Source organism: Epinephelus moara, chromosome 14 (assembly GCF_006386435.1).
Source record: "Epinephelus moara isolate mb chromosome 14, YSFRI_EMoa_1.0, whole genome shotgun sequence".
In the NCBI taxonomy this organism is placed as follows: Eukaryota; Metazoa; Chordata; class Actinopteri; order Perciformes; family Serranidae; genus Epinephelus; species Epinephelus moara.
The window spans coordinates 10,661,734-10,680,553 of NC_065519.1; the positions used below are offsets into that span (position 1 = coordinate 10,661,734).

The window sequence follows — 18,820 nt, forward strand, 5'->3', positions numbered from 1 at the left end:
TGCCTAAATGAAACCACACGTTGTTGAAATGTAAACGTTAAGTTTCAACATATCCACTATGTAATAACGTACAAATGTCACGTATCTATGCTTTGCAGACACTTACAAAGCAGACATTTATTCTGGAGTTTGAGTTGCCTGCCTTCAGGTTCATAAAACACTGGATCCAAAAATCATGAATTGTTTAAAACTTAAATTGATGACATTTTAGAGGTGTGTGCTTTTCACTGTCATGTCTACACTGTAACGTGCAATCCTCACCTCTCTTGACGGCTCGTGGGCTCCCTGGGACGCTGCCCTTCCTGTCCGGGCTCAGGATGGAGGTCCGTAAACTGGCCAAAGAGCTGCTGTCGTCCTCAGACCCAGAGTCATCATCGGGTAGAGGTACACTGCTGATCTGAGTGGCTTTCTGTAACAAACAATTCAAAGAGTAAGGTAAAGGTGAGGTAAAACACAACCTAATCTAATTTGAGTAAAGATTGCCTCAAAACTGACACACAGATCCAGCCGCTCTGTTAACCTACAATAATAAAAAATAAAGTTTACTCACCCCTTTCAGTGTGGTATAGACTGGTACGCTGATATTCTTATAGATCAGCTGGGTGAACGGACCTGCCGCTGGATACTGGGGTAAGTTGGACCCTGCAACACACACAGAAAAACATTCATTAAGAATCTGTTTAATCTAACACGTACATTACATGTTAATGCTTGAAACCACAGCATTTATAGCTTAAAGTGAGGTAATGTAACTTTTGCTGAACAGTGCCAACTGTGGCCACAAATGGTAATTACAGAAAAATGTTCAGCTCTAACAGTGGGAGCATTTAATCATGCTAATGTGTCTCCTCGCTTCCTTCACTGGCTTCCTTCCCTCATGTCTTAGCCCCCCTACCACGGGAGATGTGAGTGGAGGAGGTGAAGAAGAGATGCAAGTACACACGGACACCCCAAAACTGCCAAATAAAAAATCCTTGGTTCCAAAGCATCTGTCTTAAGTGATGTCAGTGACTTATGTTGTGCTGCACAGCTGTATCACCTGTCAAACCTGCCAGAACCGCAAATTTAAGACCAATTTCAAGCCTTAAAACAGTTTCTTTCAAAGAATCATAAAGGTGTGGCATTTATAGGTCACGTAACACAAAAACAATACATCTTGCTGTGACCTTTGGGGAGCTCTGTAGACACACCACTTAAAGTTCCTCCATGATGGCAGAGGGGGAACTATTTGCGGGTCACAAATTTTCGAAGTTGGCTAACTTTCACCACCACAGACGACTGACTATGGTCTGTAGCAGCAAAACTCCTGAGCGTACTGACTTGAACTGTGGTGCATTTTATCGCTCTTATCGTTTTTATCGCGTTCGAGGAGCCAGACTTTGGTTTTGGTTCTGTTGGAGTCAATGAGGCAGGCACTGAAAATCACACTTAAACCCATCATATCGTTGTTGTTTCAACACTGACAGAAAAATCCTTCCATCAGATTAAAAAACACACATGGTGTCACTGTCGTCGTGACCGTTCCTTCTTTTATATCTTCCTTGTTTTATAGGTGACATAGTCTCGCTTTAAGATAGCAATGCAAGCTAGCAACTGCATCCCCGTATGTTGGCCTTAATTACATATACACACAACTTAATGGGAAAACTCAAATAGAACAACACCAAACACAAACAAGGATGTATTAAAAAAAACTTATGAAAAGCACGAGTTTAAAACAGATGCAAAACAGCTTAAAGACCGTTGCACTATATTTGAGCCCCTGTTATTTATTAGCAGTGTATCAGCAATATTCAAACAGCCCAAATCAAAACATTAAATTATATAGTAATTCCTATAGAGTCTGTATGGTTGCAAAGGGGGAAGGAGAGCACCCTTAGTTATAATACAGACGTATAATTCATACGCATTTGCAGCAGTTCTATGTGCCTCTCAAGTAAGTGAAGACAAAGTTGAACAGTCCTGAGCTAAAACAAAAATAACCTGGTCCCCATGGTATTCATTTAGAGATTTAAATGCTCTACAAATGATGCACCTCGAGGCACAAACATGAGAGGACGCAGAATAAGATGAGCAAGCTATGACTTAATCCACAACAGTCGCTTGGCAGCCAGCTCCGTGTACCTGGCAGTCAGGAAATTCAATAGTCGCAGCGCTGTCAAACCTCTCTGTCTGCATCCTGACAAAATGGAAGACGATGTCGGGACAGCGGTAATTACAGCCAGACCACGTCCTTTCATCACAGCTGATTAAAAAGCAGCCTCTCCCTCTGCCCCTCTAAACCTCCCTCCTCTTATTCTCTTCCTTGGCTCTTTACATAAAGAAAAGGAGCCTCCTGAAGAGGAGCCCACACCTGTGCAGGTGTGTGGTGCCTCGGGCCAGAGGAAGTGACATCAAAGGCGGCAATGACAGATCCAAACCAACCGCACACCTCCTCAGCAGCTTTAGCATCAGGTGAATGACATGTCACTTCACAGCACTGAGTCATCTCCCACACCACCCAGGCTCATGCAGACAGACGAGCACACACACAGGGTTACACACACGCTTCACACATGATGGTGTGGAAAAATTATTAAACATGAAAGTATGTAAATGTCTTTGTGAAGGCCTCAGAGTCCTTCACTGTCTGTATGCACGTCGGCATGTGAGGAGGCTCCACAGTGTCTGTTGGTTAACAAACTGTAAGATGAAGACCTTGTGGATGTTCAGACTCCAGTGTTTAACAGGTTGGACCACCTGCTTCTGTATAATGTGTGAAAAATGAGGCTGAATTATTGTTCTGTTACCTTAGGTTTTTGGTATGGCTGTGTCTATGCACACATGTGGCACCAAGATCTTCTTTGACATCAGATTTGTGTTGAATCAAACACATATTCAACTTAGATCAACTGTGACTCATCACGTTTTTCTGTGCTTTTGCTGCTGGCTTTTATTGTCTTCCTCTCTGCATTACATCGACTATAAATGGATCTTGAACACCTCATGTTAGTGAAGACAGAGTTGATAGCTTGTTATTTGTTTCTGTCTACGGGGGGACCCACCTCGTCCGGGGCCCCTGGCTCCAGGACCTGCCTCTGATACTCTCATTCCTGACTTCGCCACAGCGTAGATCCGACTCTCCTGCAGACGTCAAAAAAGTCAGGAAACATTCATTATGGACACCTTTAGATAGTGCAGAACTTTGGCATCGAGATCTTTGCATTTTGGGAAACACAATCATCTTTTTTTTTGCGTTAGATGAGCTATACGAGAAGAGCAAGCAGCTCTTGTATCTGTACATTATACCATCAGCAGATGATTAAGGTTAAAAATAGAGGAAAACAACTAGCCTGGCTCTGTCTGGGGTCACTCCTGTGTTCCCCAGCTCTATAGAGCATGTAATGGGAACCTTAGAAAGATGTTCCTCAGCTCTGTTTTTTGCTTAATATGAAATAGGATTATGACTCAGAGTGATAACATTGTCTTTGTCTAAATGTATCTGCTCTTTCTATTATGAGAACAGTTCCAAAATGAACTGCAGCCCAAGAAATTTAACAACTTTAATAAGGATAAACTAATTAAAAAATAACAACTAAGCAATTAAGGATGAAAAACGGGATAACTCAGGGTTAGAAAAGAGGCTTGGGACCAGGTTTAATTCTCATTTGGAAACAGGTTGAGCTTTGGGAAGAGGTCAAAGGTCAGTTTTCAGTAAAATGCCCATAACAACTGACTATTCTCATCTCCAAACAGGTTAAAGTTAGGACAATAAGACCTGGAAAGGGCATCCGAAACCTTCACAGGCAATTTTACTCATCAGTTTTAATCTTAAATTTTCTTATATTTATGGCTTTTTGTCTGATATATCTTACAGATCAATATGCAGAGTAAACCCAAGATATCTTAGGGACAGAGAGGGACAGGGCAGTGGCATGAACACAACAGGAAGGTTGATGCGTGTTGCTGTGTAACATAGAAATACTCCTGTTCTGTCCAAAGGTAAAACCTCTGAAGCTCACTTACATGTCATATCTGGTTTCTTCAATCTGTACAAGTGTAAAAACAACAATCTATAAGCTTATAGAAGGTAATTTGTTGAACAATTATTTGGCCGAGACCAGTAACTTCCTAGAGTCTCCGCTGGTTGCCTGGCAAGTGGTCCAAAAAATAGTTAGACAATTAACCCACTGTGAAACAGCAAATTGTCTTTCTTTCACTTTGGTTTTTGTAAGAATCTAACAAACAAGATATACATTCTGGAGGTGCTGCTTAGCACATTTTGTTCTCTTTGAACGGAGCCAGGCTAACTGTTTCCCCCTGTGTCCAGTCTTTGTGCTAAGCTAAGCTAACCGACTGCTGCTGCTGGTGGCTTCATATTTAATGTGCAGACATGAGATCAGCATCAATCCTCGTGTCTAACTCTCTGCATGAAAGCAAGTCGGCATATTTTCAAAAATGTCAAACTTTAATCTCTTCTGGTTTCTAAGCGTCCTGAGCCTTGGGGCAGTAACTGACACAAAATATAATAGAACCATTTGACTTGCTCGTACTTGCAAGAAAAATTTTATCAGCATGATATAATACAGTACGCAGAAGCTGAGTTGATAATGCTGGTCTTTCATACCCATGAAGGGAAGCGGTGTAAAGGAGGCGTTGGCGGTGGATCCAGCTGCTCCAGTTCTTCTGGCAGTCCCACAAAGGAAACTCCATCCTGGCATGGCTCCTCTGATCCCGACCCCTCCACCACCCCGTCCATGCTGTCAGGAAGCCCATCGTCAATGTCTGTTTCTTCAATGACCTGTGAGAAGGGCGAGGTGGCGGTGCCTGTGCTCTTGAGGGTGGAGGACGTGGAGGAAGGGGTCATGATGTCTATATTAACGTTGAGGTGGTGAAGTCTGTCCAAGCTGGGCTGCGGCTGGCTGTAATGCTTCTTCACCAGCTGGATGCTGTCTCTGGGGGTGAGCGGAGTCCGAACTTTGGGCAGTGTCATGCTAGTGCCTGACTGGTGAACTGGAGGGTTGGGGAAGGGGTTGTTGGTGGAGGGGGAGCGTGACAGGAGAGGGCTTTTGGGTATTATTCTGAGGGATGACTCTGGGGAGCTCGGTCCATGGGCCATCTCGTAGGCTGAGGATGAAGATGAAGAAGAGGAGGAAGAGTGAAGGCACTGAGAGCGGAACTTGCTGTTGAGCTCATCTGAGGAGTTGTCTCTGTCAGAGCCCCCCGCCTGATCCTCTGAGCCCACTGGGAGCTCTGGTCCGCTGATGGAAACAGGGCTGCTGGGACCCTCCCTGCTCCGACCCTGAGAGAGAGCATCGTGGGCCGCAAGGTCTCCGAGACAAATCCCTTTACTGGACTGTTCATGAGTCCTTTTCACATCTGAGGAGACACATTGAGAACATTTGACAAAGTCAACATAACATGTAGGAACTGATGTTCAAGGACTACTCTCCTCTCCAAAACAAATGAACCCGGTGATTTAAACTGGTAAAAATATTGAATAAAGCAGTTTTATGTTAAAAATCAGTGTTTCTTTGATGCTGTTCTGCATGACAGGGGCTGGGGCCAAGCTGCCGCTAATGTTTGCTAAGGTTGTTTTTCTGACAACTTAAAATCCAGACAACTGATGACTAAAATCCTTCATTCAGTTAATAGTTAAAAAACTACCAAGATCTAAAAGTGTCCCAACTTCTATTAATTCTGACCCATTTGTGAATTTATGAATATATGTTTGTACGGCAAAACGTCCTAAGATTTAGTTTTAGTACATCCTCTCTGTATATATTTAAGGAATCGAACATTTGATTTAAATATTTTTTTCTTTGCGTGTGTGTGTGTATGTATTTGTTTTTCGCCTCTGATGTTTTTTGGATAAGTGTCTTTGTCCTTTTACTTTTTAAAATAATGTTCAAATGCACAAATGGCAAACCTGACACATTTCTGGAATTGCTCCTACACTGTAATTTGAGCATTAAAAAAAAATCTTTGCAAAATAAAAGTGTATTGTAAAATACCGCTTAAAATTGGATAGAGAGTCCCTTTATGACAGCTTCTTGCAGACAACCACAATCCTGACACATGTGAAATGGGGACATGATATCACTGACAGACGACGGCAACCAAATGACCGAGAACGTTTGGGACAATGTAAGTACACAACTTATAACAACTTAACTTAACAAAACTTAAAATGTATAACTTAACAAAATATATAGCACAGGTCTCATTGTTTTCAGACATTTAAATGCAGAAAAGTTACATAATATCTTTAAAGTCCACCACTGATGGTTCTGTTCTCGTCATGTGATCAGCCAGAATTGAATTAAACAACAAGCTCATTGCTTCAAAGGCTTCCTGCTCCTCATCCCAAGATAACATAAATTAAGAGCAGCACACCTGTCGGCGAGGTCTTGATATTAGCAGTGGCTCCTCTGAGACCTGCTTGTCTCCAGCTGTCATCTTGAGCAGGTGGTGTGCCGGGGCAGCTGGGAGGAAACAGCGGACTGCTGGGCACCAGGTGGGTATCCATTACAGGGGAGGTGGCAGGAGATCCAGAGGAAGCAGGTTTCTCTAAGAGAGCTGGAGGAGGAGAAAGACGACACCAGGAACTCAGACTCTTTCCCACCGGAGCTCTCGGAAATTATTTTAACAGACACTTCAACTTGTCTACATGACCTTTGACTGCACTACTGCTAACAAAATACTTCATCTGCAATATTATAAGCAAGAAATATTATTATTTTTAAACTACATCATGTAAATCAAATCATTACATTTAATTTATGACTTCTAATCTGATGCTGAACTAGCTACCTTACATAAAATTAAGTTAATACAATATTTAACTATTGTTAAACCTAATAGTTTCTGTTGGTTGTCACCTTGTAGTTTGTCCTGCAGCAACATGATCTGTTCAGTCTGCTTCACGTTGGCCATTTTCAGCTGCTGGTTCTCCTGCTCCATCTGCAACACAGTACATATACAGTGTAACTTACATGACAGCTGTTAGCAGACATCTACTTTGCAACTATTACAGCTGAAAAAAACTTTTTAAAACATTTTTTAAAGCTGATATTGTGATTTTCATCTAAGTGATACGCTTCTTACGGCTGCTTTAATAAAGGGAAACTTAGTATTTCCAACATGGAGCCTATTTTCATGTGTTTTTTAAGTGACGAATGAAGTTCTATCAGGAAGACTTTCTTTGTGCTCATCCATTCACAATTCTCTTCACTCCACTCCCACTGCTTCCAGATTATGGGGGTTCACTCTTCTAGTTATCCAATCTAACTAACTGCAAAATTTTAAATCTGCTCTCTCTTCTGCTGCTGTCAGCTGTCATTTTAGGCAGAATAGGCATGCCCTCCTCCACTCGGTTCAAATCAAATCAAATCACGTTTATTTATAAAGCACATTTAAAAACAACCAGAGCTGACCAAAGTGCTGTACAGAACATGTGAGTCAACATCAAATATCAATTACTCAAAGAAATCAGCATAATGTAGTGCAACAAGGACCAGTGAAGGACAATCAAATGCCAGGGAATACATATGAGTTTTTAGTTTTGCCTTGAACATAACTACAGTGGAGGCACATTTGATAGAAAAAGGTAAAGCATTCCACAGCTTGGGAGCGGCCACCGCAAAGGCCTGATCTCCCCTGCCCCTTGACTTTGAACAAGGGACAGCCAGGAGCAGCTGGTCTGAGGATCTGAGAGGTCTGGGGTTGGTGAGGGGGCACAGGAGCTCAGAGATGTACTGGGTTTGAGTTTTGAATCAAATATGACACCAAGATTTCTGGCATGGGAATGATGGTTGGGTGCCAGGGACCCTAGATGGTGAGCAATGTCCCCGGTGGTGTTTGAGGGACCGAATAGGACCACTTCGGTTTTACTGTTGTTTAACTGGTTTGTCGACATCCAGAGTTTCACCTCCTGGAGACAGTCAAGGAGGGACTGAACTGAGCTGTTGTTGTTGTCACCAGATTCAAGCAGGATATATAACTGGGTGTCATCAGCGTAGCAGTGGTATGAAATGTTGTGTTCACCTCCAGCCATCGTATCCAGAGTCCAGGACAAACTCCATGGAGACTCATTCCTCTACTCATCCAGATCTTTGGCACTTCTCCATCTTCTCCTTGTCTTCTTCTCATCTCATCTTCACCATCTCTACCACCACCAGCGTCTAGACCCCAGGGGGATTCCCTATTTGACCACAGATTCATCACCCTCCTTGTATCATACCATCTCAAGGGGTTTAATCGCCAAAGACTTTTCACATTTTTCATTCTTATGTGCACATGCTAAAAAAATGGAGACAACAATTTTTGAAACTGGTCCAGGTTTGAGTGATAGCCCTGCAGCTGGCAGACGCAGAAGAGGCTGCAATGTAATCGTTTTGGGTGCACTGTCAATATACGCCCTCTAAAAGTGCTTATTTTTGCCACTGACTGCCAGGCTCAGATTGTTATTATAGGTGTCTGACAACAATATTTAAAGGACCCTACAGAGAAATAAAATGTATATCTTTACCTTTCCTTGATTTGGTCTGTTTCTTATTGTCTTCCTGCAACAAATCAACTCACGAGACTTCAGAATGAGACCTTGAGTGAGACTTGGTGAGATACAATAATAAACAGACCAGATCCAGTGAAAGATAAAGAAAACATGTTTTTTTCCCAGACACTAATGACAATCTGAGCCTCTCAGTAGGAAAAAACAAGCACTTGTAGGACTGTTCCCAAACATTAAACTGTAGTCTCTTTCACAACCCCGTCTGCAGCTTGCTCAATAATGGAATAACTCAGAAAACTGTTGCTCCTATGACACAAAAACGTGGGAAAATAAGGTCCAAGTTGAAAAGTTTCCCGTTAAATACTGTAATATATTGGTCATCATTTGTGTATAACCAGCTGTAGATAATTAGCTTTTACGCAGAAGCTTCTCTTGTTGCTACAGATCATGTCTCTGAGCAGGGTGAGGGCTCTCCCAGAGGCTCCGACTTGAGTCAGGGGCGTTCCTCTACATGTGTGAGCTTACCTCTCGGAGCTTAAAGGTGACCCAGTCTTTAATCTTGGCAGCCTTCTCCTCAATAATCTTTGCCTCCTGGGCTCTGACTAAGATCTGCAGTCAAAGAAGAAACAGAGTTTGTGGATTATTTCAACTTACATTTTATGAACATAAATGGACATTTCTGCTCTTTATCTGATGGCTCCGTCCATACCTGTTTTTCCAGCTGCACCTCTAATCTCTTTATCACAGCATCTTTTTCTTGAACCTGATTGGTCAGGTCTTGGTACTTTCGGTACAACGAGCTCTCCGATTCGCTGGTTTGTATGTTTGCAGACTTCAGCTTTTCCTCCATGACATGGATCTGAAAATGTAATAATTAGAGGAGTGAATGCACGAGCACGGCCAGAAGAAAGCTCGAATTTGCATGATTCGTTTAGTTTTGAGGGGCAGCAGACGAAGTCAAGAAGAAAACACTGAGGATACTTTGCAGCCGTCTCTGACAAGGAGAAGCTTTCTAAGCCCTCAGGTATTTCTTGTTTTTAAAGAAAGGGCACCATTAAATTACCACCTACAGAAAACACCTGGAACGGCCAGTAATGACGGCAAATAGGAGATTAAACACAGAGTATGTGTGACACGTACATGTACGTCCCCTAACTCCAACTCAGTGGTTTGTAGTCCAAAAAAAACACAAAATCCAGCTGACTGTGTGACTTTATGAATCCCAATTTAAGTATTTCTTCTGACGTCACTCAACATTGAGCAATTCAAGGTCCACTTACTAGCTTTTATCCAGAGCTTTCAACAAAAAAATCAAACTTTTCATCAGAGTTTTTGCTCTGATACAAACTCAGCAAACTAGTGGACTAACTTTGACAAATCACTCAATGTAAAACTCAATTTATAATGGGATGGGAATCGAGAACCGGTTCCAGTTGAGAACCAGTTCCAAACTGTCGTATGCTACCAAGCTTATAGATTTCTTTTATTCATGTCAGTATGTTTTTCTGACAATAGATTTTAAAACAATTACGTCAAAGTCATGTGTCTATGCTGCTGGAATCTTGCAACAAGAAAGGGTCATGGCAGAGAGGAAGAAACAGTCTAAACCGTGGCTTCTTTTCATGAAGAAAATGATGACAGTGCTGCTTGTAATGTCTGTAGAATGATAATTTCAATTGAGGGTGGAAACACCAGTAAAATGCGGAAACGTCTTTGTACACAACATGGGCTTAAATTCCAGGAATGCCATGTATTTGACATTTTACGTACGAGTACTGCTGCTTCCCACCAAGAAGCAGCACTGAGGGTAAATATTCTTTAATGATAACATAAGCTCACACAGGTAGGCTTAGCAGATTCATGACTGGTTCAAGCTTGAGAGCCGGTGACAAATATAGTGGTTTCACAGTGGGGCTTTTGCACACCTGAGTCACATGCAGGTCTTTTTTCCTACTCAGTGTTTAGATTCAGAGATAATTTAACAGTTGCTTTGACGCTGAAAACCTGTGGAGGCCTACTTTTTTCCCACACACAAAAACAGGAATCAGTGTGGGAATTGATAAAGAATCGGACACATAAGAAGAATCAGAAATACTATTGTTATCAATAAAATCTTACCAATTCCCACCCCTAAATATAAGTTCAGTTGTTATGGAAAAAGTTGACTGTGGCCCGCACAGATTGCATTGACAAGGACTTTCTTTATATGAAGCATCACTTAAACTCATGCAGGACACAGAAGGCATACGCCTCAGCTGTAATCAGCGGACAGCCAGCTGATTGAGTCATTGTTCCCAATCAGCCACACACCGATCACAGCCCATTCTCACAACAATGCGATCAATTTAAGCACTGCACTTCCTGTTTTGGCTTGGCATGCTGCTTGTCTAATCCAGGGACCACCTTAAGAGCAGAGCCCTCAGCGTCAAGCATGACTGTATATCCATTTATCGCAATAAATGGTTAAATCAAGACGAGAGTGTTCCTGACAGAATGGTTGATTTGACTCAATTTTTAAGTTATGTTTTCTAGTTTTTTAATGATAATTCTGGTTTATTTCTACAGTTTTATTCATGTAGTTTTGGCCATCATCAGTTATGACAACACTGTTATCACCAAAGTACTCACTGACATCCAAAAATGTGGCAAAATTGCGACAACATCATCCAATGAGGCAAAAAACAAGCGGTCAGATGTTTACACAGATTTTAAGCAAGCAAATGATTATTTAAACCAACTTTTGGGGGTAAAACCAGAAGCAAGTCAGTAATAATCCTGTGTGATACTCAACGGCAAATATGGTAGATTTATTACATTTATTTTGTCAAATGCTTTCGTCCAAAGTTACTTATAAAAAGTGCATTCAAACTCAAAATGGAACAAGCTAGATGTCATCAGGAATTAGAAGTGCATGCCTCCTGGAAGGCTTTGGTGCAAGAGCTTTAAAAGTTGACCAAGAAGATTATCTATAACAAAAGGCATAATTTGACAGTTTGTCTTTGTATTCCTTCTCCAAGTAAGTTCAATGAGTTCACATGACTGCTGGTGCTTCGTGCTCTGTTGGACTTCTCTTGGGGGTTTGGTGGAATTATCCTTTAATATTTCACAAGCTGTGGTCAAAAGGATGACAAAGCGTCCCTCTACCTGTTTCTCAGCGCTCTCAGCCCGCTGGTCAGCCTCTGTCACTCTCTGCTCCAGCTCCTGCATCTGAAACAGAGACAACAGAAGTTACAACGGTTTGAACACATCATACATCAGCCAGTCTTCAACAGTTACATCTACAGCCCAGGGCAACAGGTTCTGGCAAGACACATCCCATAACCTGCCACAAAAGACCTGATTAGACAGACAGACAGACAGACAGACCACCAAGCCAGAAGTCGACACAAACACACACCTACACGTGCATGCAGACACACTTAATCCTTCCTAATCACTGTTGCCATAGGGAAGACATTTCAAAGATTAATGAGCTTTAACAAACCAACTGTGTAAGGAACATTCCTAATTGAGACAATCTCACAATAATAATAAAAGCAGCTGAGAGAGCAGCACAAGGAGGATAATCTCCTGTAACAAAATCAAATAAAGAAGGAGTGATGCTTTAAGCAGAGGGGCACAGGCAGCAGAGAGGCCCTCAGACATCTTTCCAGCGCTGGTCAAACAACAGTGTGATAAAAGAATGCTACTACGTGTGTGCACAAGCTTGCGTCACCTTTTGTGCAGGCATGCATGCTCATGCTTTCGAAGGCAAACACTGTCCATCCTGCACACATCTGCAAGTACCCCCTCTCTCAGCAACACACACACCAGCTCAACACGGGACTCCCTTTCTTCTGAGCTCAGTGACCCAGCTGAAAGGAGAGCAAACGTACTGATGGATTCACTCTGCCTGCGAGATGCATTTGAATTCCTCCCATCATCTTTGTTTCCCTTCCCTTTGTTTCGTTTTTTCTTTCTTTGTCTCTTCTCGTCACCTCCATAAAAGGCCTCCAGATTCCCAGAATCCACTGCTCACACAAGGTTTGAACACTTCCTCGCAGCCAGATTAACATTCACTAAAGCCAGAGCTCATGTAGATGGTTAGTGGTTGGATGACTCCTCACCTCAAGGTCAAAAGCCTTCGTCATGACTCAAAGGCTTTACTGAGCATGAGCCAAAGAGCAAACAGCACTTTGTCCTCCACTCAAAAAAACAATAAATAAAAGAGGCAAGCACTTGAGGGGAATGTAAAGGAAGTAAGAAGTCACAATGTGGAACAGATGTGAGAGGTAGTCATCAGAAGATGGCCTAAAAAACTGCCACATCCAGTTAGAGGAGGCGTTAGAGGTCAGAGGTGGAGGTGGTTGAACCTCGACATAAATGAGTTCAAAAGAACAAATGGTGACACTATCAGGAAGCCTCTAAAAGTTTATGCAGAGAACAACTTCAGCATCACACCTCAGGTTCGAGCGACCTTCTTTAAATAAGACTTCACCCGCAAAATGACCAATAACTCATTGTGTGTTACGTTGATTTGTGAGGAAGACTTTGTTTTGCTGGTACGCCTCAATGGCACGAACGAAGAATCCAAAAAAAAAAAAAGCAAACATTCTACATAAACTGAAGTCACGACCACGTTTAACAACAGTGAAAATCTATCAAAACTCTCACACAACTCGTGCAGTATAATCCAACGCTCATTTATCCAGTTGAATGCTCAGTACTTCCTAAACACATACATTTTTTACAAAACAAAAAAAAAACTAATATAAAGACACATCTCAAAAAAACAGTTAGCCAAAACAAATGAATAAATAAAAAAATCTATTTTGTGACTCTTCTGTTACTAAGATATCTCAGCCATTTCCTATAAGTGCTGCTTGAGTAGAGTTCAAATGCGTATGGGTGCCCAAGTGCACTTGTCGTTTGCAGGGCTGCCCCTTGATAGTCGAAGATTCTAATCATCAGTCAGAGACCCCTCAGTCAACTGAGACTGCTTTAAATGTTTTTGCTTTTGCTAGTCAGTGTGCTGTGCAGAGTACTTCTGGGGATGTTTTAGTCACCAGATTTTGCTGTGGATGGAGTGCCCTTTACTATCACGTTACTCTTTGGTACAGACAGCTGTGACTCTGAGATAACACTTTCTGCTCACTTCTGCTTGGACGTGATGAATTTACAGCTTACAGATAGTTACTGTGACACAGTCTCTGGCTTTCTGTCTCTGTTGTTAGCACCGTTAGCTTGTTTACTATACTACATGAATGCTGCTGTCATACTGAATATCCCGCTGAGCCGGTTTAAACTTTAAAATTCATGTGGGAAAAAACAACAACAAATTGTCGAATATTCGCATTAAACGAATCTGATTCAACTGAAATAATTCTGAGTTGGGTACAGCCCTACTCATAAGTGCATGACACTTTGTTCTGACATGTTAGTGAAAAGTCATGTGTGGGAAGCACTGGGTAAATGAAACCTGCATTACACTGCACAAGTTGTGTCAGAGTTTGTAAAAGGATGTTTTGATATAGTTCCTCTGCTGTTAAACGCAGTCCCCGTTTACTTTAGTTCATCAAGATTGTTCGCCTTTGTTGGATTCTTCGTTCACGGTTGGGTAACTGATATACAAATGGTAATTTGTGTGATACTTGTCGAAACTGTCACTATATTCTAAAAGACGTACATGAGAGAAATGGTCTGTAAAAAAAAAACCTTCCTGCTGCTTGTAGTGGCATTCGAGAGACTTAACTGTACTGCACCAAAAAAGACCAATTAGAGCCAAGGAGTCTCTTATGCAGCTGTCAATCATGTCAATCACAGCTCAAGAACTGCTGTCAAACTGTCGCATGAATCAAGAGTCTATTACAGCATTATGTAATGTAATGTACTGTTTAGCTGCAGGCTACAGCTGATTCAATAAGTGGAGACATATTTTATGGTAAAATTGGATTTTTTATGCTTTCAGATTAGTTATGCTACTTAAAAATATTACCACATACTCCCTGGTAACTGCAGAGCAGGGGTCGCGTTAACCGGATATTCTTGGTCACTGACTGTTTTTTTACAACAATGACTGGAAAATCTGAAGGCCGTCGGTCATTTTGACCGGTTGCAATTACCACCCCTGCCCACTTGGCAGCGGAGTGCACAGTCAGTGGTTTAAGTGGCTGCCATTTTCACACTGCAGAGAAAAAGTCATTCATCTGCTTGATGTAGCGTTGTTGACATAATGGCCTGAACACACCAGATGCGTTAGTGCCGCAGAAGTCCTGCGAGTATACTCGCAGGTGCTTGACTGTCCACACAGGCAGCACATTTCTCCTGCGCTCTCCGCGCTGATTAAACATCGACTCCACTCGTCTGTTCCCGTCAGTACTCATTTTTTCACTTCAACAGGTCATTTATAAGGCCATATTTTAATCGTTTTTTATAACGTAATAAGTTAATGACAATTTGTCATTGCATGTCCATGTATTGAGCGTGTTGGATAAACACTGAATGAATAAGGCATATTGTTCTGACCATTTTATTCATGGAGTTATGCCTGTAGGCTCGGTGACACAAAATTAAAATTGTAATGAAGTGATTAGGGTATTGAAAAATGTGTTTGGTTATGCACTGTTGTGTTATTTTAAATTACAAACACAGTATTTTCTCCTCACGTTCCTAAGTGCATGCTGTTGTTATTTCCTGTTTGGTACGATCCGCTCTATCCAGCTTGACAGAAGCGCTCGCGGCTCGCGTGAAAAATAGACCAGATGCCGAACTGAAGCACTGCAGTGTGTGGATGTCTGTTCATCTTTTCGTTCATGTCCTTATTAATGCACACTTTATAACTTGCTTGTTGGATTTATTAAAAACAAACGAATGAAAACTAAATGTCTTTGAATATCTTTATTATCATTTAAAAACGAAAATTAAAATGACCGGTAAAAATAGATTATGACCGGATTTTTATGACCCTGTCGGTCAAAATGACCGGCGACGAAAAAGTCTAGCGCAACGTCTGCTGCAGAGGTACCTCTGGTTGGGAATCACTACATAACATCTCTGCCTTGAGCTCTAACTCAGTCTGAGTGAGCTGATGGTAACAAACTGACCTCTGTAACCTTAAGGCCATCAGATATGGACTGTGTAAGCTACTGCTGTCAGTTTATCTCTGTCTGTTTAGTCACTGCAGAGAGTCCAACTGTTGAGGCTTGAGCAGGCGTGAGACAAATATGTCTGCAATCCAGCATCTGTCAGGCCACAGTGCAACACATTAGCTCCTGCTGCTGCTGCTGAGGAGGCAGAAAATGGACGAGGTGGGAGTCGTGTTTCGTAAAGCTTTGTGTTAGCAGTCTGAGTTATATATGGTATCTCTGGAATTTAAGTTTAAGTCCTGTGATATTCTGTATTTTTCTTGCTGTCGACAAATCCCATGAAAAGACTAAAACCAGCAGTGGATTGATGTTAACATGTTCCTGCAGTTAGCATGAACATGTAAAGATCCTACTGTACGTACACGTCCTCCTGCTGCTGTAAATAATCGTTATAACGATTATAAGGTTTGTTGGGGACTATTTTTAGCCGTGGATTTGTTGCTCTAGAGCAACAAATCCACGGCTAAAAATAGTCCCCATCAAACGCACCACTCACATATATTTATGACTCACTTTTTAAGAATTAAGTCTGTATATATATATTGACAATAACAAACAAATAGAAGATCACCAGCCTATTCCTACTTTTTGTGTAGAGGTTTGCAGAATAATCTTGTCTGGAAGCAGAGCGTTGGCGTCCTCCGTTTGAACATGGATTCCAGGGGAACTGATAATATCCAGCGAGGTGAAGATAAGATGAGAGCCAGCTACAGACATCAGATCATCTGCTTCTCACACAGCGAACACATTTGTCACTGTGAAATAACTGTTTACGGTTACTGCCGGAAACAACTGACAGAGGTTTGAGATCTGATCTTGTCAGCATTTTCACCACTTTCAACCTCTATTTGTTTACACTGCTCATGTGATCTGGATCTGAACATCTGATGGTACCAACACTGGTCACAAAGGACATTAATTTAAACATTGGAGAATGTGGTTTCACTGAGTGCTCCACCTGCCTCTCAACTTTAATCATTAACACTTGTGCACAGCTGATGGTTATTTACGACTCCAGCTCAATCATTAAATGCTAAAGAAAACCCGTACACAAGAAGGGAGGGAGGGTGGACAGACAGATTTTCAAAAAATGAAAAAGGCAGTGGTGGAGAAAAGTAAAATAAAGACATCACACAGTGTGAATACTATGTGGGGTATCAGCATTTAAACACTGTAGTCTAACAGTAACTTATAATGTTATGATGAGTATAACGCCTCAGTGAACTTGTGAGACTTTCCTTGAGACTTGGCTGGACACAATAACAAACAGATTGGATCGAGTGAAGGTGAAGCAAATAGTGGACCAATTTCAAAAATTGTTGTCTCCATTAGTCACTTAAGCCCCGTTTCCACCAAGCAGTACGGTTCAGTTCAGTTCGGTACGCTTTTTTTCCATTTCCACTGTGAAAAGTTGTGGATGGTACCAATGGAACCGTTCCGTACCATCCCCATTTTTGGTCCCCCCTCTGTTGGGGTACCTGTCACACAGATCTGGTACTAAAAGGTGGAGCTGCAGTCTGTTGATTGGTCAACTCTGCTCAGGGCTGAGTTGTGGCTGGTTTGGAGGCTCATGTAACCACTGTTCATACTGTGGAGAGTTTTATTAGTAAACTGTAACTATAAAATGAAAGGATGTTTTGCTGCCTCTTGCAGCAGCTGGAGTCTGAGAAAAAATAACTTAATTCACTGTGCCGAGTGCCGGCAACTTTCAAGGTGGAACGTTTACTTGTAATGTTACCTAATGTATGAGTTGATGATGTGAATCCATCAACACACCTTAAATGTCACTGTGACAACTTTACTTTAGTTTTTATTGTCTCTCTTGGATGCCACAGACTTTTGTTGTGAGTGGATCTTCAGGCGTTTAAAAATATATATTAATTTTGACCGGGTTATGTGAACTGCATATATCTCAAACCTCACTCGGAGAAAAAAAAAGCGTCGCTGAGCATGGTTCCTGTGGGCTCCGCCAACACTAAACCCCTGAGCTTGCCTGAGAAGGACTAAATGCACAAACCCACTATCTTTAAAGGAGCTATATGTAAGAAATCTAAAGCAAATAGTCGTAAAATCCTCCTAATATGTCACAGAGACTAAGGAATAATGTTCATGTAACATACTGATCTCACCGACAACAATAGTACAGCCAGAATATTCGCATTTAAAAAAAAATTTTACGGTCCGCAAATCATGTTTATGTTTTGGCCTGTTGCGCCATCCACCGCCATCTACCAGTCAGGCAGTCAGTAGAGTCTCAGCATCAGTTAAAGTTACGACTGAGCTACAGCAGCACAGCAAGCAGCATTAGCAGTGTTCCGGTATATAGCATTAGCAGCCGGCTCCTCCGCTGTATCCCGGCAGCAGCGTTAGCAGCAGAGAAGCCGGACTTGCTCGAACGGTCCGCTGGAAAACCGAAGATCAAGGACGCGGCGACGCGGCCCTGCCACGGCAGCCGCCCGTGGGCAAACAAATCAGTCTCCAGCGTGCCACTGTCCAGCAACCTCGAATCTGTAGGGGAGGGGGGGCGGACACGACCCGCGGCAGTATTTTGAATTTGAGTGCAGTAACCGTTTTGGCCACATTCTTACATACAGCGCCTTTAAATATCCCATGGAGAGAGACTCTCACTGCAGCCTGTTTTATTTTGTTCTGAAAATGTCGGTGTGCAGCCTCTTTCTGTGGACGATAAATGAGGTGCAGACTTCCCTCTGTGGAAATACAGTGAGTGCTGGACGGAGCAGTGAGTGACAACAACCCCGCCCAAATGAAAGAGGTTTTTTTTATGTTCTCAGAACATAGCCAGCCGCCATTTTATTTTTCAGACATGCATCTACTATTACGTCATCCACTAGTGGGAGCATTTATTGGTCCAGTGCGACACAGTGCATTCTGGTACTTGTAGGTTTCCTTCCTCTTAAGCAAAAGCAAATGCCACAGCTCTGTGTCTCTATTTTCTCTGGTCATGTGGCACCAATTTCAAAAGTATTTGTGTCTTTGTACTGCACAAACAGCCCAGTTTTACAAGACTATCTTTCCAGCAATGAAACACTTCTTTAACCCATCCCTCGGAGGGTTAAACACAGACTACAAATGAGATAACCGACCTTAACATTAAAAACAGACGAAGGCGGCTGAACTATTAAAGACGGAGCTGGTCCAAACAAATCCTCTCATGAAAATAAATGTTTATACACACACATGTGAA

At 42.0% G+C, this 18,820-nt stretch overlaps 1 protein-coding gene across 1 annotated transcript in view; it reads right to left on the bottom strand.

Moving 5' to 3' along the window:
• Positions 1-18,820, bottom strand: part of plekhh1 (pleckstrin homology domain containing, family H (with MyTH4 domain) member 1) — a 53,314-nt gene that overhangs the window by 21,781 nt on the left and 12,713 nt on the right. The window contains exons 3-11 of the mRNA XM_050061714.1: positions 11,636-11,698; positions 9,201-9,350; positions 9,017-9,100; positions 6,861-6,942; positions 6,376-6,558; positions 4,607-5,358; positions 3,045-3,123; positions 551-642; positions 262-409 (exon numbers count right to left, since the gene is read on the bottom strand). Coding sequence (XP_049917671.1) covers positions 262-409; positions 551-642; positions 3,045-3,123; positions 4,607-5,358; positions 6,376-6,558; positions 6,861-6,942; positions 9,017-9,100; positions 9,201-9,350; positions 11,636-11,698 — 1,633 coding nt within the window. The remainder of the gene's footprint in view (positions 1-261; positions 410-550; positions 643-3,044; positions 3,124-4,606; positions 5,359-6,375; positions 6,559-6,860; positions 6,943-9,016; positions 9,101-9,200; positions 9,351-11,635; positions 11,699-18,820) is intronic.